This window comes from Hylaeus volcanicus, chromosome 4 (assembly GCF_026283585.1).
Source record: "Hylaeus volcanicus isolate JK05 chromosome 4, UHH_iyHylVolc1.0_haploid, whole genome shotgun sequence".
NCBI lineage: Eukaryota > Metazoa > Arthropoda > Insecta > Hymenoptera > Colletidae > Hylaeus > Hylaeus volcanicus.
In genome coordinates, this window is record NC_071979.1 from 2,945,337 (window position 1) to 2,966,641 (window position 21,305).

General features: G+C 36.4%; 1 protein-coding gene across 1 annotated transcript in view; it reads right to left on the minus strand.

The window, feature by feature from the left end:
* LOC128874741 (uncharacterized) overlaps nt 1-21,305 on the minus strand; it is a 38,137-nt gene that overhangs the window by 5,733 nt on the left and 11,099 nt on the right. Inside the window, exons 3-9 of the mRNA XM_054119771.1 lie at nt 19,711-19,897; nt 8,137-8,309; nt 6,611-6,673; nt 6,406-6,533; nt 5,360-5,725; nt 1,293-1,636; nt 935-1,201 (exon numbers count right to left, since the gene is read on the minus strand). Of these exons, the coding sequence (XP_053975746.1) occupies nt 935-1,201; nt 1,293-1,636; nt 5,360-5,725; nt 6,406-6,533; nt 6,611-6,673; nt 8,137-8,309; nt 19,711-19,897 (1,528 nt within the window). The remainder of the gene's footprint in view (nt 1-934; nt 1,202-1,292; nt 1,637-5,359; nt 5,726-6,405; nt 6,534-6,610; nt 6,674-8,136; nt 8,310-19,710; nt 19,898-21,305) is intronic.

Consider the following 21,305-nt stretch of genomic DNA (forward strand, 5'->3'; position numbering starts at 1 on the left):
CAGTTTTGTTTCTCTTTAATTATTGACAACTAAGTTACAGTCCATCGAGCGACGCACAGCGCGTGTTTTTAAACAATGCCTAGATATCGTTTAAGAAATAATAATAAACGGAATACTTTTAAGGAAACTTTTATGATATCAATTACAAAATTGTTGAAACTGGTTGCCGCCATGTCGTATCCATAGCTGCAACGATACGCGTAGCGTGTCTGACATTATCTCATTCTTCTTGAACCGTACGATGCGCGCAGCGTGTCTGACCATTACTCATTCTACTTCAGCCCGTTGCACGGGACGTAACGCATGCGATTTTTATGTTTCTTTTTAATCATTTAACCATGTTCCAGGACTCCGACATTTCTGAAACTTTTACATATGTCAGCTAAGTAACTGATCATCGTTTCTGATTTTTTTGGTAGGTGTCACTCACAGGGATGTTTGCAATTACCACCCGCAAAAAATAAATTATTCATTTTCTACCGTTAGTAATTTAAAAAATACCCTGAAAAAAAATATACGAGATGCAGTTTATAAAAAATAATAAAGTTAAGAGTGTTTACCCTCATATTACCCTTAAACCGGGGAGGTAACGGTCTGAAAGTTTATTATTATACATAATAACAATGAAAAATTGAGGCGGTGGCCGATTGTCTATCCTTATCCTGCTAGACCTTTTGGTGTACATGACTGGAACTCGTTTGCAGGTACATCTTTTTTTATCTCAATAAATTCTTCGAATATAGTAATTTAATAAGTTCTAATGTAACATTTCTAGATTCTAAAAGTGATTCTAAAAGTGATTCTAAAACGAAAGATCGAGACGTAAAGTAAATTACAGTTTGTCTTCGATTCCGATATTATCGCGCAAGCATCCCAGGACTAATGCACCAAATTGTTTCGTTAGCGGACCTAAGGAAAAAAGAAACTGTCTAACCTTCTTTCTCCACAGCCAAATCGTAAAAACTGCTCTCGGGCCCGCAACACGAAGACACGTCGCCAAAATAGAGTTCGCTTTCCGATTGTTTCGGTCCAGGATTCGCCTCCTGCTGGAACGCACCATTTTCCACTCCCTTCAAGGGCTTCCTGATCCTTCTACCTTTCATGGTGCCCTCGTTTCCACCCTCCGGATCGGTGCTGTTCGATATTTCCTCGGCGTTCTCGTAATTATCCGAGGGGCGTTTCGCGGACCTCGATCTGTGATCTGTAACGGTAACGTTCAGCTTCCAAGAACACGTTTTCTTGTCGCAGTAACGCTTGTAATCGATGCGCGTATGATCGTGATAGCGCGTTACCTTCATTGTTCTCGAAATTCTCTATTCGTTTAGCGATTCTGGGCCTCTGTTCGACTACTTGGGGCCTCCTTGCCGGACTGTTAGGATCGCTGTAGGGCGGCGGAGGGCCCCACATGGGCACAGGAGCCTCCAGAACGCTGTAAGAGGCCGTGCTTGGCGTGTACGGGCCCGTCTGCGCGTTCAACACCGAGTAAGGACCGCTGGATTGAGAATTCAGGACGCTGTAAGGGCCGTTGGTGTTCTCCGCGTTGGCTTCCGTCTGTCTGGCTTGGGTGTGGAAGCCGTAATTCGAATCGGGACTTGGAGCTGGTCCTCTGGATCTGGACCATGGCAAACGCCATCTTCTGCAAGATCAGAGAGAAATGTATTGGTTATATTTATATTATATTTTCTTGTTATTATTGCTCTTAAACGTGTTTACTATGCATACATGGGGTAAGTAGCTTGAACGCGTGACTGTTTCACAGCGATAGAGGGAAATTGTCTTATTACTGACTAACACAATTCATGAATACAAATGAGTCTATTTGTTTACATTCGACGATTATGGACTGGAAGAAGAATACTGAAATATGTATGAAAATGTTCAATCTATTCCTATCATCTATTCAAAGTCGAATATTTTCATTTGTAATTAGACATTTTATGCATCTTGAAATGCTACATTGGAGGGTAGAAAGTTAAATATACCATTTTACGTATTTAAAAAATTAAAGTTGACCTTCGTGTCTTCTTTACACCTTTACCTACACAAAATTGTGCGTATCGAATAATGTTCCTTTTAAAAGTAAGCATGATTTGTCCGACGTTTTTATAGCTATCACCAAAAGCGAATGACATACTCGGTTCGAGTGAACACCCAAAAATAACGATTATTTCTACCTAGTTTGTAATCATTTTCCTCGTTATGAGAATGTTGAGTTCCCATTAGTAAACCGATTCTATTAAACTGTTTGCGTACAATGTTGGATAACTTCTTCACTTCCTCGATGGTAGATTAACAGGTTCACTTCATGTCAATTTATTGAGTAATCAATTGTAGGAATTACACACGCGTGACTTATGCATGACGGTGCACCGGGACGTATCACTTGAGTAGCTAGGCAGTTTTTGTAGGAATTTAAGGCTTTTCCAATGAATGATTATCTTTAATAGGAGTAATTGGTTGGCCTGTTTGTTATATGTACACACATACAGTATATATTATATATATATAAATATATATAAATAATATTAATAATAATAATAATAATAATGTAATATATATATATTGAGTAGATATGGGATCTAAGCTATATATATATATAGTATATTACAGTATATTATATATATATATATAGTATATTACAGTATATTATATATATATAATATATATATACTATATATATATATATAGCTTAGATTCCATATCTACTCAAACAGTATTTCCGTGTAAACAGTACAGCATTAACAATTTTATCACATTTACCAACTTTATTAGGGATTACGCATAATCACTGCATTTATCATATTCATCGTAACATATACATATACATCACAACCTGTCCATGAACGTATGCATCATATATTCCACTAATTACTCTAATAATTTTAACATATTATTTACTGCAAGTACTTATATTTTAGATATCTTTAACATATGTTTTCCCACATTTCCATACGCCATACGTATATAAATCCCGCAGTCTAATTATAAAGCATAATGTTTGTGTTGTCACTGACGAACAGTTGTTCCGTACGCGAAAGTAAAACATATTAAAAACTCGTAAGCGCTACAAATCGTGATGCTGGAAATATTGCTTCGAAATCTGAGCCCAGTTTTTCGCGAGAGAATTCCGTTCATTCGAATTTCGATTCTTCTAACGCTTCAGGCATGCCATGCGCGTTCCACGGTCGACAGAATATTTCCCTCGGCGAGGTACAATTTTTTTCGCGCGAAATATCGCGATTCGACGATCGTATCTGTCCGCGAGCGGACGCGAAAGCAATCACGGGGCACGATCGCGGTTTCTTTCACATCGACTTTGGACGAAAAGCGAACCCCAAAGAGCGCGTCGTCAGTCATAATTTAATTCGCAAGACGAAGAAATCTCTCGGGTAAATGTCAGAGAACGGAATGGAATGTCTGGCTTAATTAATGCCATACATTAGCGGATTACCGGAATACAATGAGTGCCTGGGAGCCAGAGGAACGTTCGTTTGTTTACGAGTTTATTACGCCCCGCAACCGACATTCGTGACACTCGTGAATGAAACCCGTTGAATATGTATCGTTTTGTCCCGAGACAAACGTGCCACGCCGCATCTGAATTGCATCGATAACTGCTCAATGAAGTTCATCGTTCCACGTTTTCCTATTAAAGTCGTAATGATGCAAACGTCGTAACTATACCTGTCGTGCGTGTTATTCTTATGCAACTATGTACATCGTGACGTAAAAGTACGATCGCACCTTCCACTTGGCAAGTTTACGACTTTTTCGATACAAATTTTCTTATTTTTATTTTCGCTCAAATGTCTAATGCGTTAAGTATCAATTGTAATGGTTATAATTTACAACCGGGGAAATTTTATAGTATTTCTGCACGGTGTTTTCTTATGAAAAAAGTCTTTGGTTTGAGTGTTAATTACTTGATAATTACGAATTAATTTCTTTCTTGAAACATAAAATAAGAGGAAAGGAAAGGAAAGGATTAATCTCTCGAGGAATAGTATGTATGCACAGGTTTGTTTTTATATTAAAGTAATCATTATTTACTATCGAAATGGCTTTTGTAATTAAAAAATATGCAATATTAAAGTGGGACAGCATATACTCTATATACCCTACGGTGTTGTTATACTTAAAATAAAACATGATAAATTTGCCCCCCACCCCCCCAATTATAATATTATAACTAGACTTATAGGAAATTTGAATGTGTAAGAAATTACAAAACGCAAACAATATGCAAGAATATAAAAAAGATTCAAAGTAAAGTTCATGTTATAATATTTGCAGAATAAAATAAATTCCTATTTAGGTTCAATTTGTGTAGGCACGATCGCGAAGATTTTATTTTGCATAAAGATCCGCGGTCTAATTATAACTAATAGACTGAACTCGAAACGAAATAATAGTGCACTTTGTACCAAAAATATTAGTTATAACATAAAAAGTTACTCTCTTTTAAATCGTTTGCGTCCGAAACTGTCAAGGTTCAACAGCTCTAGAAAACAATCAATTTTTCTTCTTTTGTGGTCTTTTGTGTTTGGAGCTCTTATTCGCAACTGAATTCAAAAACTATAGGCTGCTATAGACGGTTTTCTGTAAGGACCAAGTCCTCTGCCACGCATTTTAAACTTTAATCTCATTTTATTCAAAACTCAGATTTTCAAACTTTTATACAATGTTATGAACTGAATGACTTCAAATTTTCGTTGTAGCTATTTTGCACGTGTCTAAATGTTATCCTTTGAAATGAGACGAAATATTGATGCGTTACCCACAGCCTTACCTTTTTTATAAAAAAAAAGAAAATACGATATTTTAGAGAAGTGTGTTTAAAATTAATTTTTTTTTTTTTTACTACATATTTAACGTCGCATTAACCTTTGGTTATTAACGACAGTTTCTTACGAGGTTTTCTCCAATGTTAGATGTTGGTCCATACATGTGCATCTTTAAGTAGCTGGATTATTTTGTTTAAGTTTTCTTTTGTGTTCCACGCTTCGTTTCAACGGTTTCGTCAAGTATTGGAAATTAGAATAGTGGTAAATACATATTCAAAAAGTATATCACGAGCTATTTGTCTGTTTTAAATAATTGGTTTTGTTAAAACTCTGTATACCCTGGAAAGTCATAATCTCTGCATAGTGTTTTTCTTCATAGTGTTCCGATCGAAGGTTTGCCATACCCAGTTCGTGCAACAGTATCAAACTTCGCGCAAAATTTCTAAAAAAAGATGGCTCTATGTTGTCGTATCAAATTGAAACATTCTTGTAAAATACATTAACTTTATTATGTTTTCTAGGATAACCCGTCCCCATAAATGACACTGGTCCACCCGCGGGATAAGTTTGCGTACCTCGACGGCGCCAAGTCAGGATTCGGCGTGTACAAATTTCCCGGCGTCTGTGCCCACCAAGGGCTGGCACCGCCGCAGTCGTTGCAACACCCGCAGGAACCAGTCGGCGGTCCCACTGTGCCTCCCTGGCCGTACAGAGATCTGCATCTGAGCTCCAACTGCTCCCAGTACATCTTCTTCTTCTCGTGACTCAACAACTGGTACACCAGCATACACGAGAATATGCAGGCCAAGATTCCCGCGACCGAGACGCCGAACAACGCTCTCAGGCAGGCGTGCAGGGCACCGTGGACCGCCTCGCAGTGAGGAGTGCCCTCGAAGAGGACACCTGGATCTCCTTCTGGTGCTCCGTAACACGTGCACGACCTGAAGCAATAATAATCGATCGTTACCAGTTTCAGCGGTATTGGATTCTGTCTAAAATAACTGCGTGTGTAGTTGAATTAACAGTGCATACTAGAGATCACGGTTTTCAACGGGTATTACAATACACGGGTACACAGAACACATGTACCGTGTATTAAGGAATTAAGAACACGGGTATTTTTAATACACGAGTACCCGGGTATCGAAATACACGGATACGCATTATTACGCGGTTACGCGGATTTTTTTCTGGTATCTGTCAGCAACTCGAGACGCTTTCTTAGCATTCTATCGTCACGAATACTTTCTTGTAATTTTTTATGGGGATCTTTTATTTTTCTATGATAACTCCTTGAGTCCTCCACTTTTTCATGTACTTGGCGTAATTTTTTTACTTTTTTGAATTCTACTGTCACGAATGACTAAGCTTAGAGCGACTTTGAAAACGAGATCTCTAATTTGAGATTTGAAAATCGGGTCACCTTTGTTTCGACGATAATCATTTTATTGACGCTTCGAGTTAAAAAGGAATTAAACCTAAAGAGAACCTAGTGGTGACTGAGAGTCAAAGGTGTTGTGGAAAGGGTTAAAGAAAGCATTATTTGGAAATCGCAGACAGACACTTCAATTTTATTCAATTTTATTTAGATAGATTATGGTTATTAGAGTTAAACGAGTACCTGGCTTTCACGGTGTAAACGCATTTTCGAAGGCCCTGGAGCCGGGACATGTGTATCACCGTCGTCGTGACGGTGACCAGCACGCACACCAGGGCGCACACCACGCCAACGGAACCGCAGACCTTCATCTGGAAAAAGTCAGGTACACGATTCTACAATGAAACTGTCGGCGACGGTATCTTCGGACGGGTCACGGTTTGCTTACCAGAAGACCGTATCTGTGCTTCCGCCTCGCGAGTAGCATCGTGAACAGCCCCATTAAAATTAACTGTAAAACGCATTGAATGTAAATCATTATTCGACGTGCGCGCGGCGCACAGTGCGGAATAAGTGGACAAAATTCAATATTAGTATATGTATATATATATAACAAAATGTGGGGCAGATTTCTATCGTAGAAAATGTGTGTCAGCGTGGAAATTGTTATAAATAATCATGTATCAATCATTTGTATCCATAATACAATCATTATCTTTAAACAAATATACAGACAAAACGGCAGAAAATATCCTGAGTTCTCAACATATTTGGATAGATTATTTGTTATATTTTAAGAAACTTATAAGTTTGTGAGAAAGAAACTTATAAGTGGACAAAATTCAATATTAGTATACATATATATATATATAACAAAATGTGGGGCAGATTTCTATCGTAGAAAATGTGTGTCAGCGTGGAAATTGTTATAAATAATCATGTATCAATCATTTGTATCCATAATACAATCATTATCTTTAAACAAACATACAGACAAAACGGCAAAAAATATCCCGAGCACTCAACATGTTTGGATAGATTATTTGTTATATTTTAAGAAACTTATACGTTTGTTTGCAAATACTTGCATCGTTCGGTTTTGCATAATTTTTAATAAGGGACGGTACTGTTGGCGTAGGGTCGTAATCGGAAGTTGAAAATTCTGATTTAGTTGATTTATGGATTTCTATAAAAATTATTTCTCACATCCTTGGTCAAAACGAAACATATTTTGTTAAATAACATATAGGAGCAACTTCTATTATTTATGAGAAGAAAATTCCTAAAGAATTCGAAATATGGACTATTAAAGCTACAATTTTACAATATTACATCATTTTCCTGTATGATAATCATAAACTCATACATACCGTTGAATTCAGAATAAACAAACGCTTTTACTGATCCAGAAATAAATCAAAATTTTCAAAAATTTCGAGGGGAGGTGGTAATTTAAAATAAAAATTTGTGGTTTTTTTTTTTTTAAATTTGTTGGTATTGAGTTATAGGCCTCTAAAAATAGTGTAATGTTCGCTTGAACATTTTTTTGAGATCTCTGATCGTTTCCGAGCAAAAGTAAACGGGGCGACTCGGACTAAAGGGTTAATTTCTCTCTCAAAACGCAAAAGTCGCACGTACTGAGGATGGTGTAATTCGTAAGAAGGTCCCACAAACAAGTATACAAAGTTTCATCAAAATCGGGGTTTGTTAGTTTTTTGTTAAGTTTGTTAATTTTGTTTGTGATTTTATCAATGTTTATGGTTAATTTTAATTTTTCTTTTTTGTAAATAAATAGCGATATATTTATAGTAGTAATGAAATTTTGATTTTTGTCCACAATATTGATATTTATCCGCACTGTGCGGCGCTTTCGTTTGGGCGCGACCCGTGTTTGCCCGCGATGGAAATTAATTCGAACGGGCGCGCAACGTTAAAGGAAGAATCGGCTAATAGATTCCGATCCGCGCCTCTCACCATTATGCCAGGAATGTAAGATGGTACAGTCTCAAAGAGCGCTAGGCTGGCCGTGTGGGCTGAAAGGACCGCGTGCACCGCCAAAAAGAGACTACCGACCGCAGCGCTCAGCCCACCGCAGAGGCAACAAAGGACAACGTACTTCTTGCAGCAACCACCTTCGCCGGTGTGGCCTGTGAAAGAAAAATTGGTCAACGACGGAACAAAAATGACGCGCGGGGAATCATACGCGAGGGTGCAACGGGTGGGACGTGGCCGATGGTCCGGGGGAGGATAGCAGAAGCAGAAAGTAAAAAAATAATTAAGGGGGTATCCTGAATTAGGAGGTCTTAAAAAAGCGGTTTTTCGTGATTTTTTTTAGGATGGAAAGAAATAATTAATTCTATTGAACTTTTTATACTATTTTCATACATATTTGAGTAGTCTTTACAAATTTTTTCAACAAGAAATATTCAAGTTGAGTCGACTGTGACGCACATTTGTAGAGCACCTCACAATTAAGGGGGCAGGGTCAAGTAAAATTCAAAATTTTGACCTGTTTTTTGTTTTGTTTAGAAAATTAGTTTACCATCTGGAGAATGTGCTCCGACCATTTCAGCTGAAACTACGAAGTCTAAGTGTACCTACAAAGTCATTAAAGCGATGCGCTCCGAACGGTACACGAGGGACTATTTTTAGATCCGGAAACTTAAAACGCATTTTTCTCGAAACACAAAATTTCGCGTGCCGTGCAATGTAGCTTAGAGGTTTCTCAGTCGATTGCTATGAAACTTGGCACAAAATATTCCTTAAACTATTCTCCTTTGCATCAACCTGAAGGTTTTTATAAAAATTGAAATACACAGTGTTTTTAATCACTTTTTTTATAACAAGATTTTTTTAACGTGGCGTGAAATTTTAAATTAAAAATTTTTCTCTTTTAATCTAGGTTGATGCAAAGCGGATTACTATATTTTAACGAAAAATTGGTGGATTTTTGATTTCAAATAATTAGAGTGATCTGTGCGTTGCACGGCGCATTTTCGAGGAGCCAACTTCAAACAGCTGCTGTTCATTCATTTATGAATATTTTTACATAAAAAAAATTATATAGATTACCTAGATGCTACAAAATATCAAGTAATTAGTTGTAAATAAATATATATTATGCACTCTTCAAAAATAATTCGCGAAAAAGCGGTTCTTTACTTGACCCTCCCCCCTTAAAACCTCCTATCGGCGGGAAAGATACAGGTCGTAATTTTGGTTTGACACATAAAAACCAAAAGAAATTTCCATTTTCATACATTTTTCTTCTATGTGAACTAAAAAAATTCATATCAAAAAACTTTTAAACAACTTTTTTATCAAGTTAAAGTGATTTTTTTCAGCCAAAGAACTCGTTCTTTTTCTCAAACTTGCAGTATTTTCACATTTCACCATTTTTGCAGGTTTTTCTTGGTTCACATAGAATAAAAATATATGAAAAAAAAAATTTCTTCAGGTTTTTTTGTGTCAAACCAAAATTATGACCTGCATGTTCCCCGCCGATAGGAGATTTTAATTGTGATGTGCTCTACAAATGTGCGTCACAATCGACTCAAATTGAATATTTCTTATTGACAAAATTGGTACAGACTACTCAAATATGTATGAAAATAGGATAAAAAGTTCAATAGAATTAATTATTTTTTTCCATCCTAAAAAAAATTTACGAAAAACCCCTTTTGTTAGACCCTTCTAATTTAGGATACCCTCGTAAATGGATATTGATATTGAACGTACATCATCGTGTATGATTTTATTTGCAATCTGACGATGCAGTAAGAAATAGAAGCCAATGTCTCCACAGGAAATTCAAACTTATAGGGACAAGAATGCGAAAAATGTACTTAAACAGAATTAAATTAATCATGCAGCAATGGAATTTAATGGAAGATCCTCTAATACAACTGATGCTTATTTTAAATATACAATATGGAAGAATAATGGAAGAAATAAGGATTAAATGATTTTCAGCAAAGAATCGTAGGAGAAAATTTTAAAAAATCAAAACAATTATTAGAGAGTCTGCAAATGTTTGAATTTCCAGACAAAAAATGTACGTTGTCGTTTAAATTACAAAAACAGCGGTATCGATTGACGTTTCAATTATATTTGCTGGTACTCTTCGAGGTTGTAATAATAAATTACGATCAGACTGCGAATTATAAAAATTTATCTATAGAAATACGAAACACATATGCTTGAACGTGTCCAGAATATTTGTGCTTATACAATATTAAATACATTTTACGAATATTTAAATGAATAAAAATATGCTTTACAACAAAGACAGCATTTATAATATTATTTTAAAACAATTTTTAAAAGAACATGAAAATAAATAAAAACGTTTGTTATAATTACTCACAAACAGAATTAACTCTTACTTACTGCTTTTAAATCCCTACCCAGAAAAAGAAATACCGAAGTCAATTTATAATAAGTAAAAAAAAAGTATATAGTGTCAAAAATCGGTACTGATAATAATATATAGCGAAAAAAAAATTTTTTTTATTGTTAAAAGTCGAAAAAAAAAATAGTAATTATGGAAGGCCCACTACCGGACCGGGTTTGGAGGTTGCAGAATGGATAGAAGTTTAAAATAGAAAATCTTCAAGAAAATTGAAGGATACACACAGTTTTAAAAACACGATCGAATGCTTAAAATTAAAATCTCGATTAAAAACACTTTAAATATTTTTTTTGTATTTTCTTCTGTAAAGGTTATCTAAAGGCGACAATTTTGAAAAAAAAAACAAAATTGAATTTCAACCATTGTTAAGAGAGTTATGACCAAAAAAACCAAAAATTAGCGGTTTTTTTTTTAAATTCCATATTTGTTGAACCAGTGATCAACAAAATCTAAAAATTTACCAGGAAGAATCTTTTGAGGGGTACTAAAAAATACCAAAAAGTAAAGAAAGTAAAAAAGAAAATTGTTTGAACCTAATCGCCTTCTAAAAAGCGAACGATCAAGTAGAAACGCTAGCCGCTCATTCCTGTATCATCATTTAATTCGTAATTTTTCGCGAGGCAACTAATTTGGTAAATATATAAAAAAATATCGACTCTTAACACATTATTGTCGTACATTCGTCTCGTAGTACGCGTCAAATGTATATATTAGGTTGTCCCGAAAGTTTCTTTCGCAAGTTGTACTCGATTATTTTATGTGGTGGTGTTTATATAAATAGACAATCTAATTTCATAGACATTCATGTTGTAATAGTAATGGAGCACAATGAATCGTGCACAATTCAGTAATGTAACATAAAACATAAAATATTGTGCATGCGTTACTTATTAACGCGTTGGCTGCCAGACTGAAACTCGTGGAAATGTCTACAGAATAAAAATTTTGTCTCGAGACTATCGAAGATTAGATAATTTACCTCTTATTCTAGTACTTAATTGTTGTAACCTCACCAAATTCACGAATTCTATCCAGATTTATTTTTATTGCCGCTTCACCTTCGAAATTAATTTTTTTCATTACTCAATGGAAAGTCCTGTCACCCGTTTCTGGGTGACGTGGCGACCAACGTGTTGATAAAGCGAAAGAAACTTTTGGGACAACATAATATTTCTCTATTTATCAATCGTTCGATGATCCATCATTAATTTCTTTCTTTTCTCCGCGAACTCTATTCCGCCCCTAATTGCACTCGACGCGCGTGCCGATAATCTCGATCCCGCAACATCGACGACAGGATTTTTATGTGAAATTACGCCAGCGTACAAAATTACCTCCACTCGAGGTAAGCATCGCGCCGATTGTCGATTTTTCGTGGTAACAGAGGTATTCCCATTCGCTCGTCATCCGAGTACGACTTTTGTTATCAAAGCTTAACGATTCAGCCGACTACGCTGTACTGGAAATTCCCTTCGTGAATGTTGAGCGATGGAAGCGTCGGTACCGCGTCGCATCAAAGACAATAGCAGATTCTTTCACTCTCCGGAGAGTGGGAGAGGGGAGAAGAGAGAGAACGAGTCGTCAGAGCTGAACTTTTTAATCAGGTTTCCCATTAATAAAGAAGAATACCGAGCCTTTCTATAGAGCACCTAGAGAACAAGTGGAGAGATCATCTTCTGTAATTAAAAATCTAATTATTTTTCTGCCGACGAGTAAAGTCTGTTGAAGATTATGTAGGTGACTCCGGAATTGAAAAATTGCGAGTGGCTGGGAATAGTCGCTCCCACGGTCGTGTAAAATTTACGTCGACATTCCTTCGAATGATCATTCGGTAATAAAACGACCATCGCGACTCTTCCCGGCCTTACATTTTGACAAAACCGACCATTGTCGCGATTCGACGAGATAGGATCGCAGTGGAAGACGGTGCCGAACGACTCTTCTTTTCGGGAAAATTTATTTCCTTTGCCTCGAATTTGTCAAAAGAGACGCTCGACGGTTCGGGATTTTCTTTTCAATGACTCGAAGGGTTCTTTTCTTCGATTTCGATACGCGCAACCTTACCTCAAGGTTTGCCACGGTTTCCCATTGAAATCGTCAAAGAAAGTTTCACCGGCAACCTCGAAGTACCTGCTACCAAAGCTTAAGACCGATTCGTCGAACTGCACCTGAACTACCCGAATCGGTACAGTTACGATCAGAAAAAAGCGCTCCATTCGGTGCCACCGAAGCGAAACTGACGTTTGGGCAACAATAGACAAAGCAAAGTGATTTCGGGGATAAACGAACCAGCTGGGTTTTCCTATTTTCTTCAAAACAACAATCTTAGATTCTACTGGGTTCTCCCATAAGTTCCCGGGCACTTGATGCGTGAATTTTTGACATTAAAATTCTTTATTACATTTGATCCAAATCGGAATTGAACAATTGTCGTGGCCAATCTAACAATCTTAAATTCTACTGGGTTCTCCCATAAGTTCCCGGACACTTGATGCGTGAATTTTTCACATTAAAATTCTTTATTACATTTGATCCAAATCGGAATTGAACAATTGTCGTGGCCAAAATTATTTTAGCTTTATTTAAAGATTTAAGGTTGTATCGTCATAGGTCGTTGAATTCGTTTCGACACCTGCTGAAATATTATAAAGTCAGAAATATATGTTAACGTTTAAAAAATCGAATTGGTCTCAATTATTTATTTAAAGAGAAAAATTTTTTTTATCGTTTATACTGAAATTTGTAAAGATGTTAATACCGATCAAGTTTTGTTGGAAACATTTTATTATTGGATCATCAGAAATGTCTGAAAAATTGTGCTAAACTGTCCTTCCGGTCACAGCTCATTGAGCTTCGTGAAGTTGCCACCCCCAAATGCAAATTTTGATACAAATCAAATTGAACTCGTTTGTCCACGATTTGTCCACGTTTGCCCAACAAAAATTTTCATTTGTCCACCCTCCTCAAAAAAAAAAATTATTAAAAAGAAATTCTTTTTATTCAGCACCCCCATAGCAAATGTTTTTTAGGATTTTTAATGATGTTTGATTGTAAGCGATTTGTCCACGTTTGTCCAACCGCAATTTTCATTTGTCCATTTAAAAAGTATCAGAAACGATGGCATTTATTTTGAAGAATAATTATTCTTTGATTATAATGTTATTATAAAATGATTTATTGGTAGCAAGTGTCCGGGAACTTATGGGACAACCTACTACATAAATTCCATGGATAAGACGTCTTCAATTTTTAATCGTCTCCCCGACTCGCTCCACTTTACCGCGCTCACTTCTATTCGAATCGCTGACTATTATAAAATCGAAATCTTCGCGACTCGCGACGCAGGCTGAGCTGAATTTTTCGAGATTTTATCGAACCACTTCAGGCACAGCATCGAACGCGTTTTATTAAGGAACTCGTCGATACCTATTTATATGACAACCTTTCCTCATCCTCCAGTGACCTTCGACAATGTTATAACATATTTTTTTAAGGGCAGAAATAGAACGTGGATGGTGGAAAAGGCATTCGTCGCGATGAGTAATAGAAAAAAGAGGAACTGTAAATATTATCCATTAGTGCTGAATAAAAAGAATTTATTTTTAATAATTTTTTTTTTTTGGAGGGTGGACAAATTAAGTTGTTATACATGAAATGTTCGATTTTGATTAATTTTTGAAATATGCTTTCTCGGTAAATATTCACGTTCTTGAGATGTTTTATACATCAACTCAAAGCCTAGAATCTCATCCTTTATAGGTAATTTTAATTTTTCAATATTTACGTGTTTTGACGCATCCTTTTCAACTTTTTATGAAATACGAAAGAACATGATTTTTGCCAAAATAAAACGTCTCGAAGAAAATCTGCAAATTCCAAGAATTCTTATTTTAAAACAACACTATTAGTTGTTCCGATAAATGGTTATTGAAATTTGTTAAGATTTTCGTAAGGCACAACTAATTTTTCGACTAATCGTAATTTTTTCGAAAATTTATTAAATGAAAATAGAAAAGTTGTCATTTCTTGAAAGGATTTGCAGAGTCAATGGTACCTATTTTTATTACAAATGTTTAATACAAAAGTAGTTATATTTATTTAAAATTATGATTTTAAATTGGATATTTCATATGTAACAACCTGATAACATATCGTGATATTTTTGAAGGTATTCTTATTCCGTTATCTCAACAAATTGGAACACGTAACGTGTCATACCTAAATATTTTCACGAATATCGGACACATAAAAAAATATTAAAAGACAAAAACGAAGTGGTTTACGGACTATACTTTTGATTTAATTTGTTTCCTTTGTAGACGAAGATGTTAAGTGTATTTCGATATTTTTCTCCCGAATCAAGTGTCATAGTATAATTATAAGGATAATAATAATTATTAATAGCAATGTTGTGATAATTTCGTCACAAATGTTCTGGAAGTTCTAATAGTAAATTATATTTTGCATGGTATCCGTGTAGACCAGGGCTTCTTAAACCTCGGGTCGCGACCCGAAATGGGGTCGCTTAGCGAAATCTTAGGGTCGCTTAGCGAAATCTTGGGGTCGCGATATTTTTATATAAAATATTTAATATTCTCTTTTATTTATGTCATTCAAAAAATGCAATTTTGATGAAAAATAGGGTACATAATTTTTGTACCCTATAATAAATACAACAACAAACAAAATGCAATTAACTATAATAAATACAATTTTACAATATTTTGTGCAATTTTTAATTTCATATTTTTGTATGTTTTTAAACAAATCGTAAAATTATATTTTTCCATATGTATATATAAAGTTACCTAATCATATATCTTTATTTTATATTTTTTGGGTTGCTAAAAATATCGCAATCATAAATGGGGTCGTGGGGTCGAAAAACGTTCAAGAAGCCCTGGTTTAAACCAGCAGTTTACTTTAATTTCCATCGATTTCCACGAAAAAAAAACCTATAAATTTGTATCGCAGACTCTGATCGTTTGTTCTTGATAAAATTAAAAAAAAAAAAACTTTCTTCTCTCGAATTAAATGTTATCCATCGGCGCGCCGCGGCGGTAGTTTAAAGTTGAACAGTCCCGGAAGTACGAAACGTTCAATCGTCAGATTTCGAACAGCTTACAAGTAGGGATGGTGTGAAAAATCACTAACAGTCATTTTTCACGGTGATCATACAATCACGATCGCAGTCGTGATTAAATTTCGATCACGACCGTGATCCGGAAGATGGCGTTTCAGAAGCGGTTCATGTTAATTGTTATCGTTTAGACATAAGTTCCTAAAGAGTACTACCAAATGTTCCTATTAAGATTAAAATACGTCTGTTATGTACATTCTCTACGTGTTGTAAGAATATATATACAAAGCGTAATTTTTACAATAAAGAGACGCACAGATAGGCCCGAATCGGGCCTAAAATGTATTTTGAAATGAAACAAAAAAATTGTTATCGTTAGTGTTTCGCTGTCTCCCCTTAGCGGAAATTCAAGAAACTACTAATGAGTCAAATTGAAATTGTATTAAAATTATATTAACATTGCTTTTAGACCATATTATTAGGTCGTCTCAAAAGTTTCTTCCGTGACTTGCACTCAGTTATTTTGTGTGGTAACGTTTATATAAATAGACAACCTAATTTCTTAGATGTTAATGTTGTAATAGTAAAAAAATATATACATGTCGAATTGAGTAACCTCCTCCTTCTCGAAGTCGGTTAAAAATGAATCGTACGCGATTCAATAATGTAACCTTAGAGACAAAATATTGTGTATGTATTACTTATTAATGAAATGGAAGAAACATTTGGGACAACCTAGTATAATACATATACAATCTAAAAACAACATAATTCGTGAAAAGTGAAAAGAATGTTCTCTACCAATCGGAAGCTATCACGATTCACGAATCAAGAATCACGAATCACTGCGAGAAATCATCGTGATTGAGAACGAACGTGATTGAATCATTCGTAATTCAAAAGTAGCGATTCACGTCATCTCTACTTACAAGGGATCCCCGATTATTTCGGTATATATCTATCTACACGAAACAGCGAGAGAGCGATTTCTCCAGCCAGCAATCCGAATGATCGCGCTCGAGTATCCGCGGGGAATCAATTATCGCGGGTAACTTTGTCGCGCCAGAGGCGACTTAATGGAACAGTTAACACCGGATTAGCCGGGTATGCAGATCAGCAGTGGAGACAGAATGGGGTTGGAGGGCTGATTGATAAATTAACAAGAAGGGTTAATCGGCGTACCGCAGGGGTGAGGATAATGCGATATCGGGAAGTGCGCGTGGTTTGCCGGATGCGGCAAGTGGGAATGCGAGTGTGCCGCCATTGTGAACGGATAACCCTGGTTATCCATCTCCATTTCCGTTCCTAGCCGACACCGCACTATCTGGAGCACTGGATATCCATCCATCTTCTTCGTTCTTAGATACGCGCCGTGCGTTGAAGTTCGCCAACCCGCCGGAAGTTTGCCGTCACTCTTTTGTCTTTGTCAACTGACACACGTGGCCGATGTTTATCTTCGCTCGAGGATCCGACTACGCGAAATTTCACCGGTAATTCGCGTTCCGCGCGGTCGTGCGACTTTTTCGCACGGTTACAATTCTCGACTGCGACACGCGCGAGCTTGCGTTATACACCAGATACGGATAAATCGAAGGCGACGTTTTACGGCCACGCACTATCCTCGTAGACGCTTTAATGGTCTACGTTTGCGCATCGCATGTAACCTCGAGGGGATCGCCTCTCAAGGTCAAACTCTTCTCCGTGCACTTTCTCATCGATCGGGCCTCGTTCTCGCAACGATGATCACCAGAATCGCTTATTTTTACACCGCTAAAGATGTCATTCGAGCGTGCTCGCGGTGAAAACACTTCTCGTCGATGCACGCGCGCAACGTCACCCCCGACGCACTTTCCTTTTCGCGTGAAATTCGTCGCGCGACTTGTTTCTTACGTGCTCGGTTAGGTAGCTAGGTTCGAATGCGAGAGCAGCAGAATCGGAGAGGTGCCTCTCCACGAGATCTCCGTTGGCCCGCACGCTGGGGTGTCCCACAGGTGGTGGTGGTGCTGGCGATTCTAGGGCCGAAAGGTGAAGCTTAGAAATCCTTTTGAAAGGAGTCCGAAGATGGCATTCCGCCCACGTCCATTCACAACCGAGCACGGATTGATGGCAGGCAACGTGAACGTATTGTAGCTTGTTGTTCGATTCGCAGCATTCTTCGACACGATGCTCCTGCTCTCGGTTAGTGTGAGCATTCGACTGGTCGATATACCGCGACGATTCGAGCGACTCGACGCGGTCGAGAGCGGAAATTCTACAGGGGTTGCTCTCCTCGAAACGAGGAGGATCGGTCAACAGAGCTTTTCCAGCGTCGATAACGCGTGCTCGCTGATAACTGATAACGAGGACTATGTGCATCGAACGCGTACTTGGTCTCATTGCAACTGATACTGCCGACGGGCTGACGATCGTAGCTGGATGCGACCAAGGATGGAGCCAAGAGTTACCTTCCCGAGTGTCTAATTCTATTTGAGTTACAGGAAACGCTGTCCGACCGAGCGACGTGACTGTTTTAAGCGGAAATGAACGGAAGTTGGGAAAAGCTCGTGGAACCGAAGCGACAATGCGTATCAACCATTCGAATTGGCAAGCTTACGCGTGGAATATATCGATTTCGATATTTCGACAGATATTGTGTTCGAGTAACGGGTCTTTGTTAATTACCAGTTTTCGTATTCGTTGTCGATAGACGGGTTGAGATAATACGCTTCACGGTACGATTAAAAGTGGACTTTGTAATTGCTTGAATATGGATAAACATGGATCGTTCGGGAAATCGATGGATAAGTTTTAGAAATCGAGGATTTATATTTTTCCCAAAATGATGGAAGATCGCAGTTCGCTATTTTTTAGCCGTCTTCGAAAAGGAGGAGGCTACTCAATTCGGCATGTATATTTTGTTGGTGATTTTGAATGCAAGTAATTTCTAATTTTGCGCGGACTACGAAAAGGTTATTTAACATAATTTAATATAAAGGAGATAGAAATTATTTCATACTTTTAAACAATTGTATCTCGAACTGGCGAGTATTCGTATCAATTAACTAGAAATTATTTCATACTTTTTAGTGCAGTTTTAATGTTTCTCGAAGTCGGTTATATTTTTTTTTCCAAAGGTTATTTTATTCAGACTATCGTGAAATATTTCGTTGATTTTTCGGACTGTAAACTATTTAAGGGGCTTGGGACAATGGTATTTTAGTAAATAAAAAGTTTCTCAGAAACGGTTAGGCCGATATTAACAAAATTGTATACACTTGTTTCTTAATAATAGGACTTAATTTAGACCGAGAATTTTTTTAATATTCTGATTTCAAAAAAAGCTAACGCCGCGCACACTTTTCAACTTTTCAAATTTCCAAAGTTTTCAAAATTAACCCTTCGGACTTTCAAAAAAATTCTCGGTCTCTTTTTAGTCCTGTCATTTCTGTCCATTATGCAAAAAAAAAAAATAAATTATTAAAAATAAAAAATAATAAAAAAATAATTTGGATCAAATGTAATAAAGAATTTTAATATCAAAAATTCAAGCATCAAGTGTGCGGGAACTTATGGGACAACTTAGTAATAAATACAATTTTACCACTTTTTATGCAATTTTTAATTTCATATTTTTGAATATTTTTAAGCAAACTCTAAAATTGTAGTTTTTCGTATGTATATATATATATATATATCGTTACCTAATCAATAAATCATCACAAAATATTTACATATCTTCATTCTATATTTTTTGGGTTGTGAAAAAGATCACAATCGTAAATGGGGGTCGCGAATGAAAAAAGTTCAACAAGTCCTGTTTGAGATAATAAATTTCGTCGTTTCGGTAAAGAATATTCATGTATATACCGATATTTCGATATTTATTGAAAGAAATTTCCATTGAAGAAATGTGCAACTAGGTGGTTTTATTATTACTTCGATAATTTCTTTCGAATTTATTTCGATATTCCTTTTCATTTCTATAAAAGAAATTCCTGAAAACCGACCATTCATCGGCCACCCAAAAATCAGAACAACCTCATAAGAAATTACGGCTACCGATGATGGTAAAACTTACATTGATTTGCAGATGTTGTTTCGTAACGCCTGGTTGGCCTAGGGGGCGGTCGTGGTGGAAGCGCGGGGGGTTGATGGGTTCTCGATGTCACTTCAACGCCGCCATCGCTTTCACCCTCTTGCCCTCTCTTATTCCCTCCAGTTTGCATCACGTGGCATTGACATTTGCTCTTTGAAGGTGTCGACACCTATATACCAAAGAATTCCATTGTAAAAGTTTTCCTAGATAACAATCACGATAGACGAAGCCGCATTTCGTTGAAAATTAGACTACCAAAATGACACAGTAAATGCCAACGATTAAGTTATGTCACCCCATCGTTGCCGTGGCAATAAATTGCTCGGTGAACAATGGTCACCCAGCAAACGCAGCGTGCATTAACGCTGAACGTCCGTTGCCAATTACAGACATGTTTAGTTTCGTTGGGAAAATAATGTTGCAGCGGTTGAATTTCAAATTTACGCGCGTCGTTACTCTATCTGGCACACATCAGTCAAACGAATAAAGAATTTACTTGGAATTAATAACGTTAAATAATAGAATAATATTAGGTTGTCCCAAAAGTTTCTTCCTTGACTTGCACTTCCTTGACTTACACAATAATAAACTGGACATAATTTGACAGTTTCTATTTTTACATGGCAATGGAAGCATTCGTGTTCTATTTGAGCTGAAAAAATCGATGTTTCTCATATATTTTGACCCATAACACTTAAACTATTAAACCGTTTGGAAAACAGTGTTGAAAGCAATTGTTGGATATTCGATTACCTATAATATGGCATCTTGCGCGGCCCAATAAGACGTTCCTAACTCGAGATATGGCCTAAAATGCGAAGGTATCTCAGGAAGAAATCGAAAAAAAATTCAAAAATTCATATCTCGAAAACCTATTCATAGAATTATTTTGCATTGCGATTTTCGAGTGTAGCATGCCAAAATACATAAGAAAAAAAATTGTGGTATTGAATGTACATTTTTTTCCTTTATTTTGTAAACCAGTATATGAAATGTATAAGAAATTGGACATAATTTGACAGTTTCATAAACGTTTCCTATATAAATAGGAGAGAAATGCAAAAACAGAGTAAAACTGAAATTTTTGTACATTTACTCAATTGTTCATAACTCTGGTATTTATCCATAGATATTCTTCAGCAAAAGCTTGTTTTCTTCGTAAAAGTGCGATCTATACGTAAACTATAATAAACTGGACATAATTTGACAGTTTCTATTTTTACATGGCAATGGAAGCATTCGTGTTCTATTTGAGCTGAAAAAATCGATGTTTCTCATATATTTTGACCCATAACACTTAAACTATTAAACCGATTGGAAAACAGTGTTGAAAGCAATTGTTGGAAATTCGATTACCTATAATATGGCATCTTGCGCGGCCCAATAAGACGTTCCTAACTCGAGATATGGCCTAAAATGCGAAGGTATCTCAGGAAGAAATCGAAAAAAAATTCAAAAATTCATATCTCGAAAACCTATTCATAGAATTATTTTGCATTGCGATTTTCGAGTGTAGCATGCCAAAATACATAAGAAAAAAAATTGTGGCATTGAATGTACATTTTTTTCCTTTATTT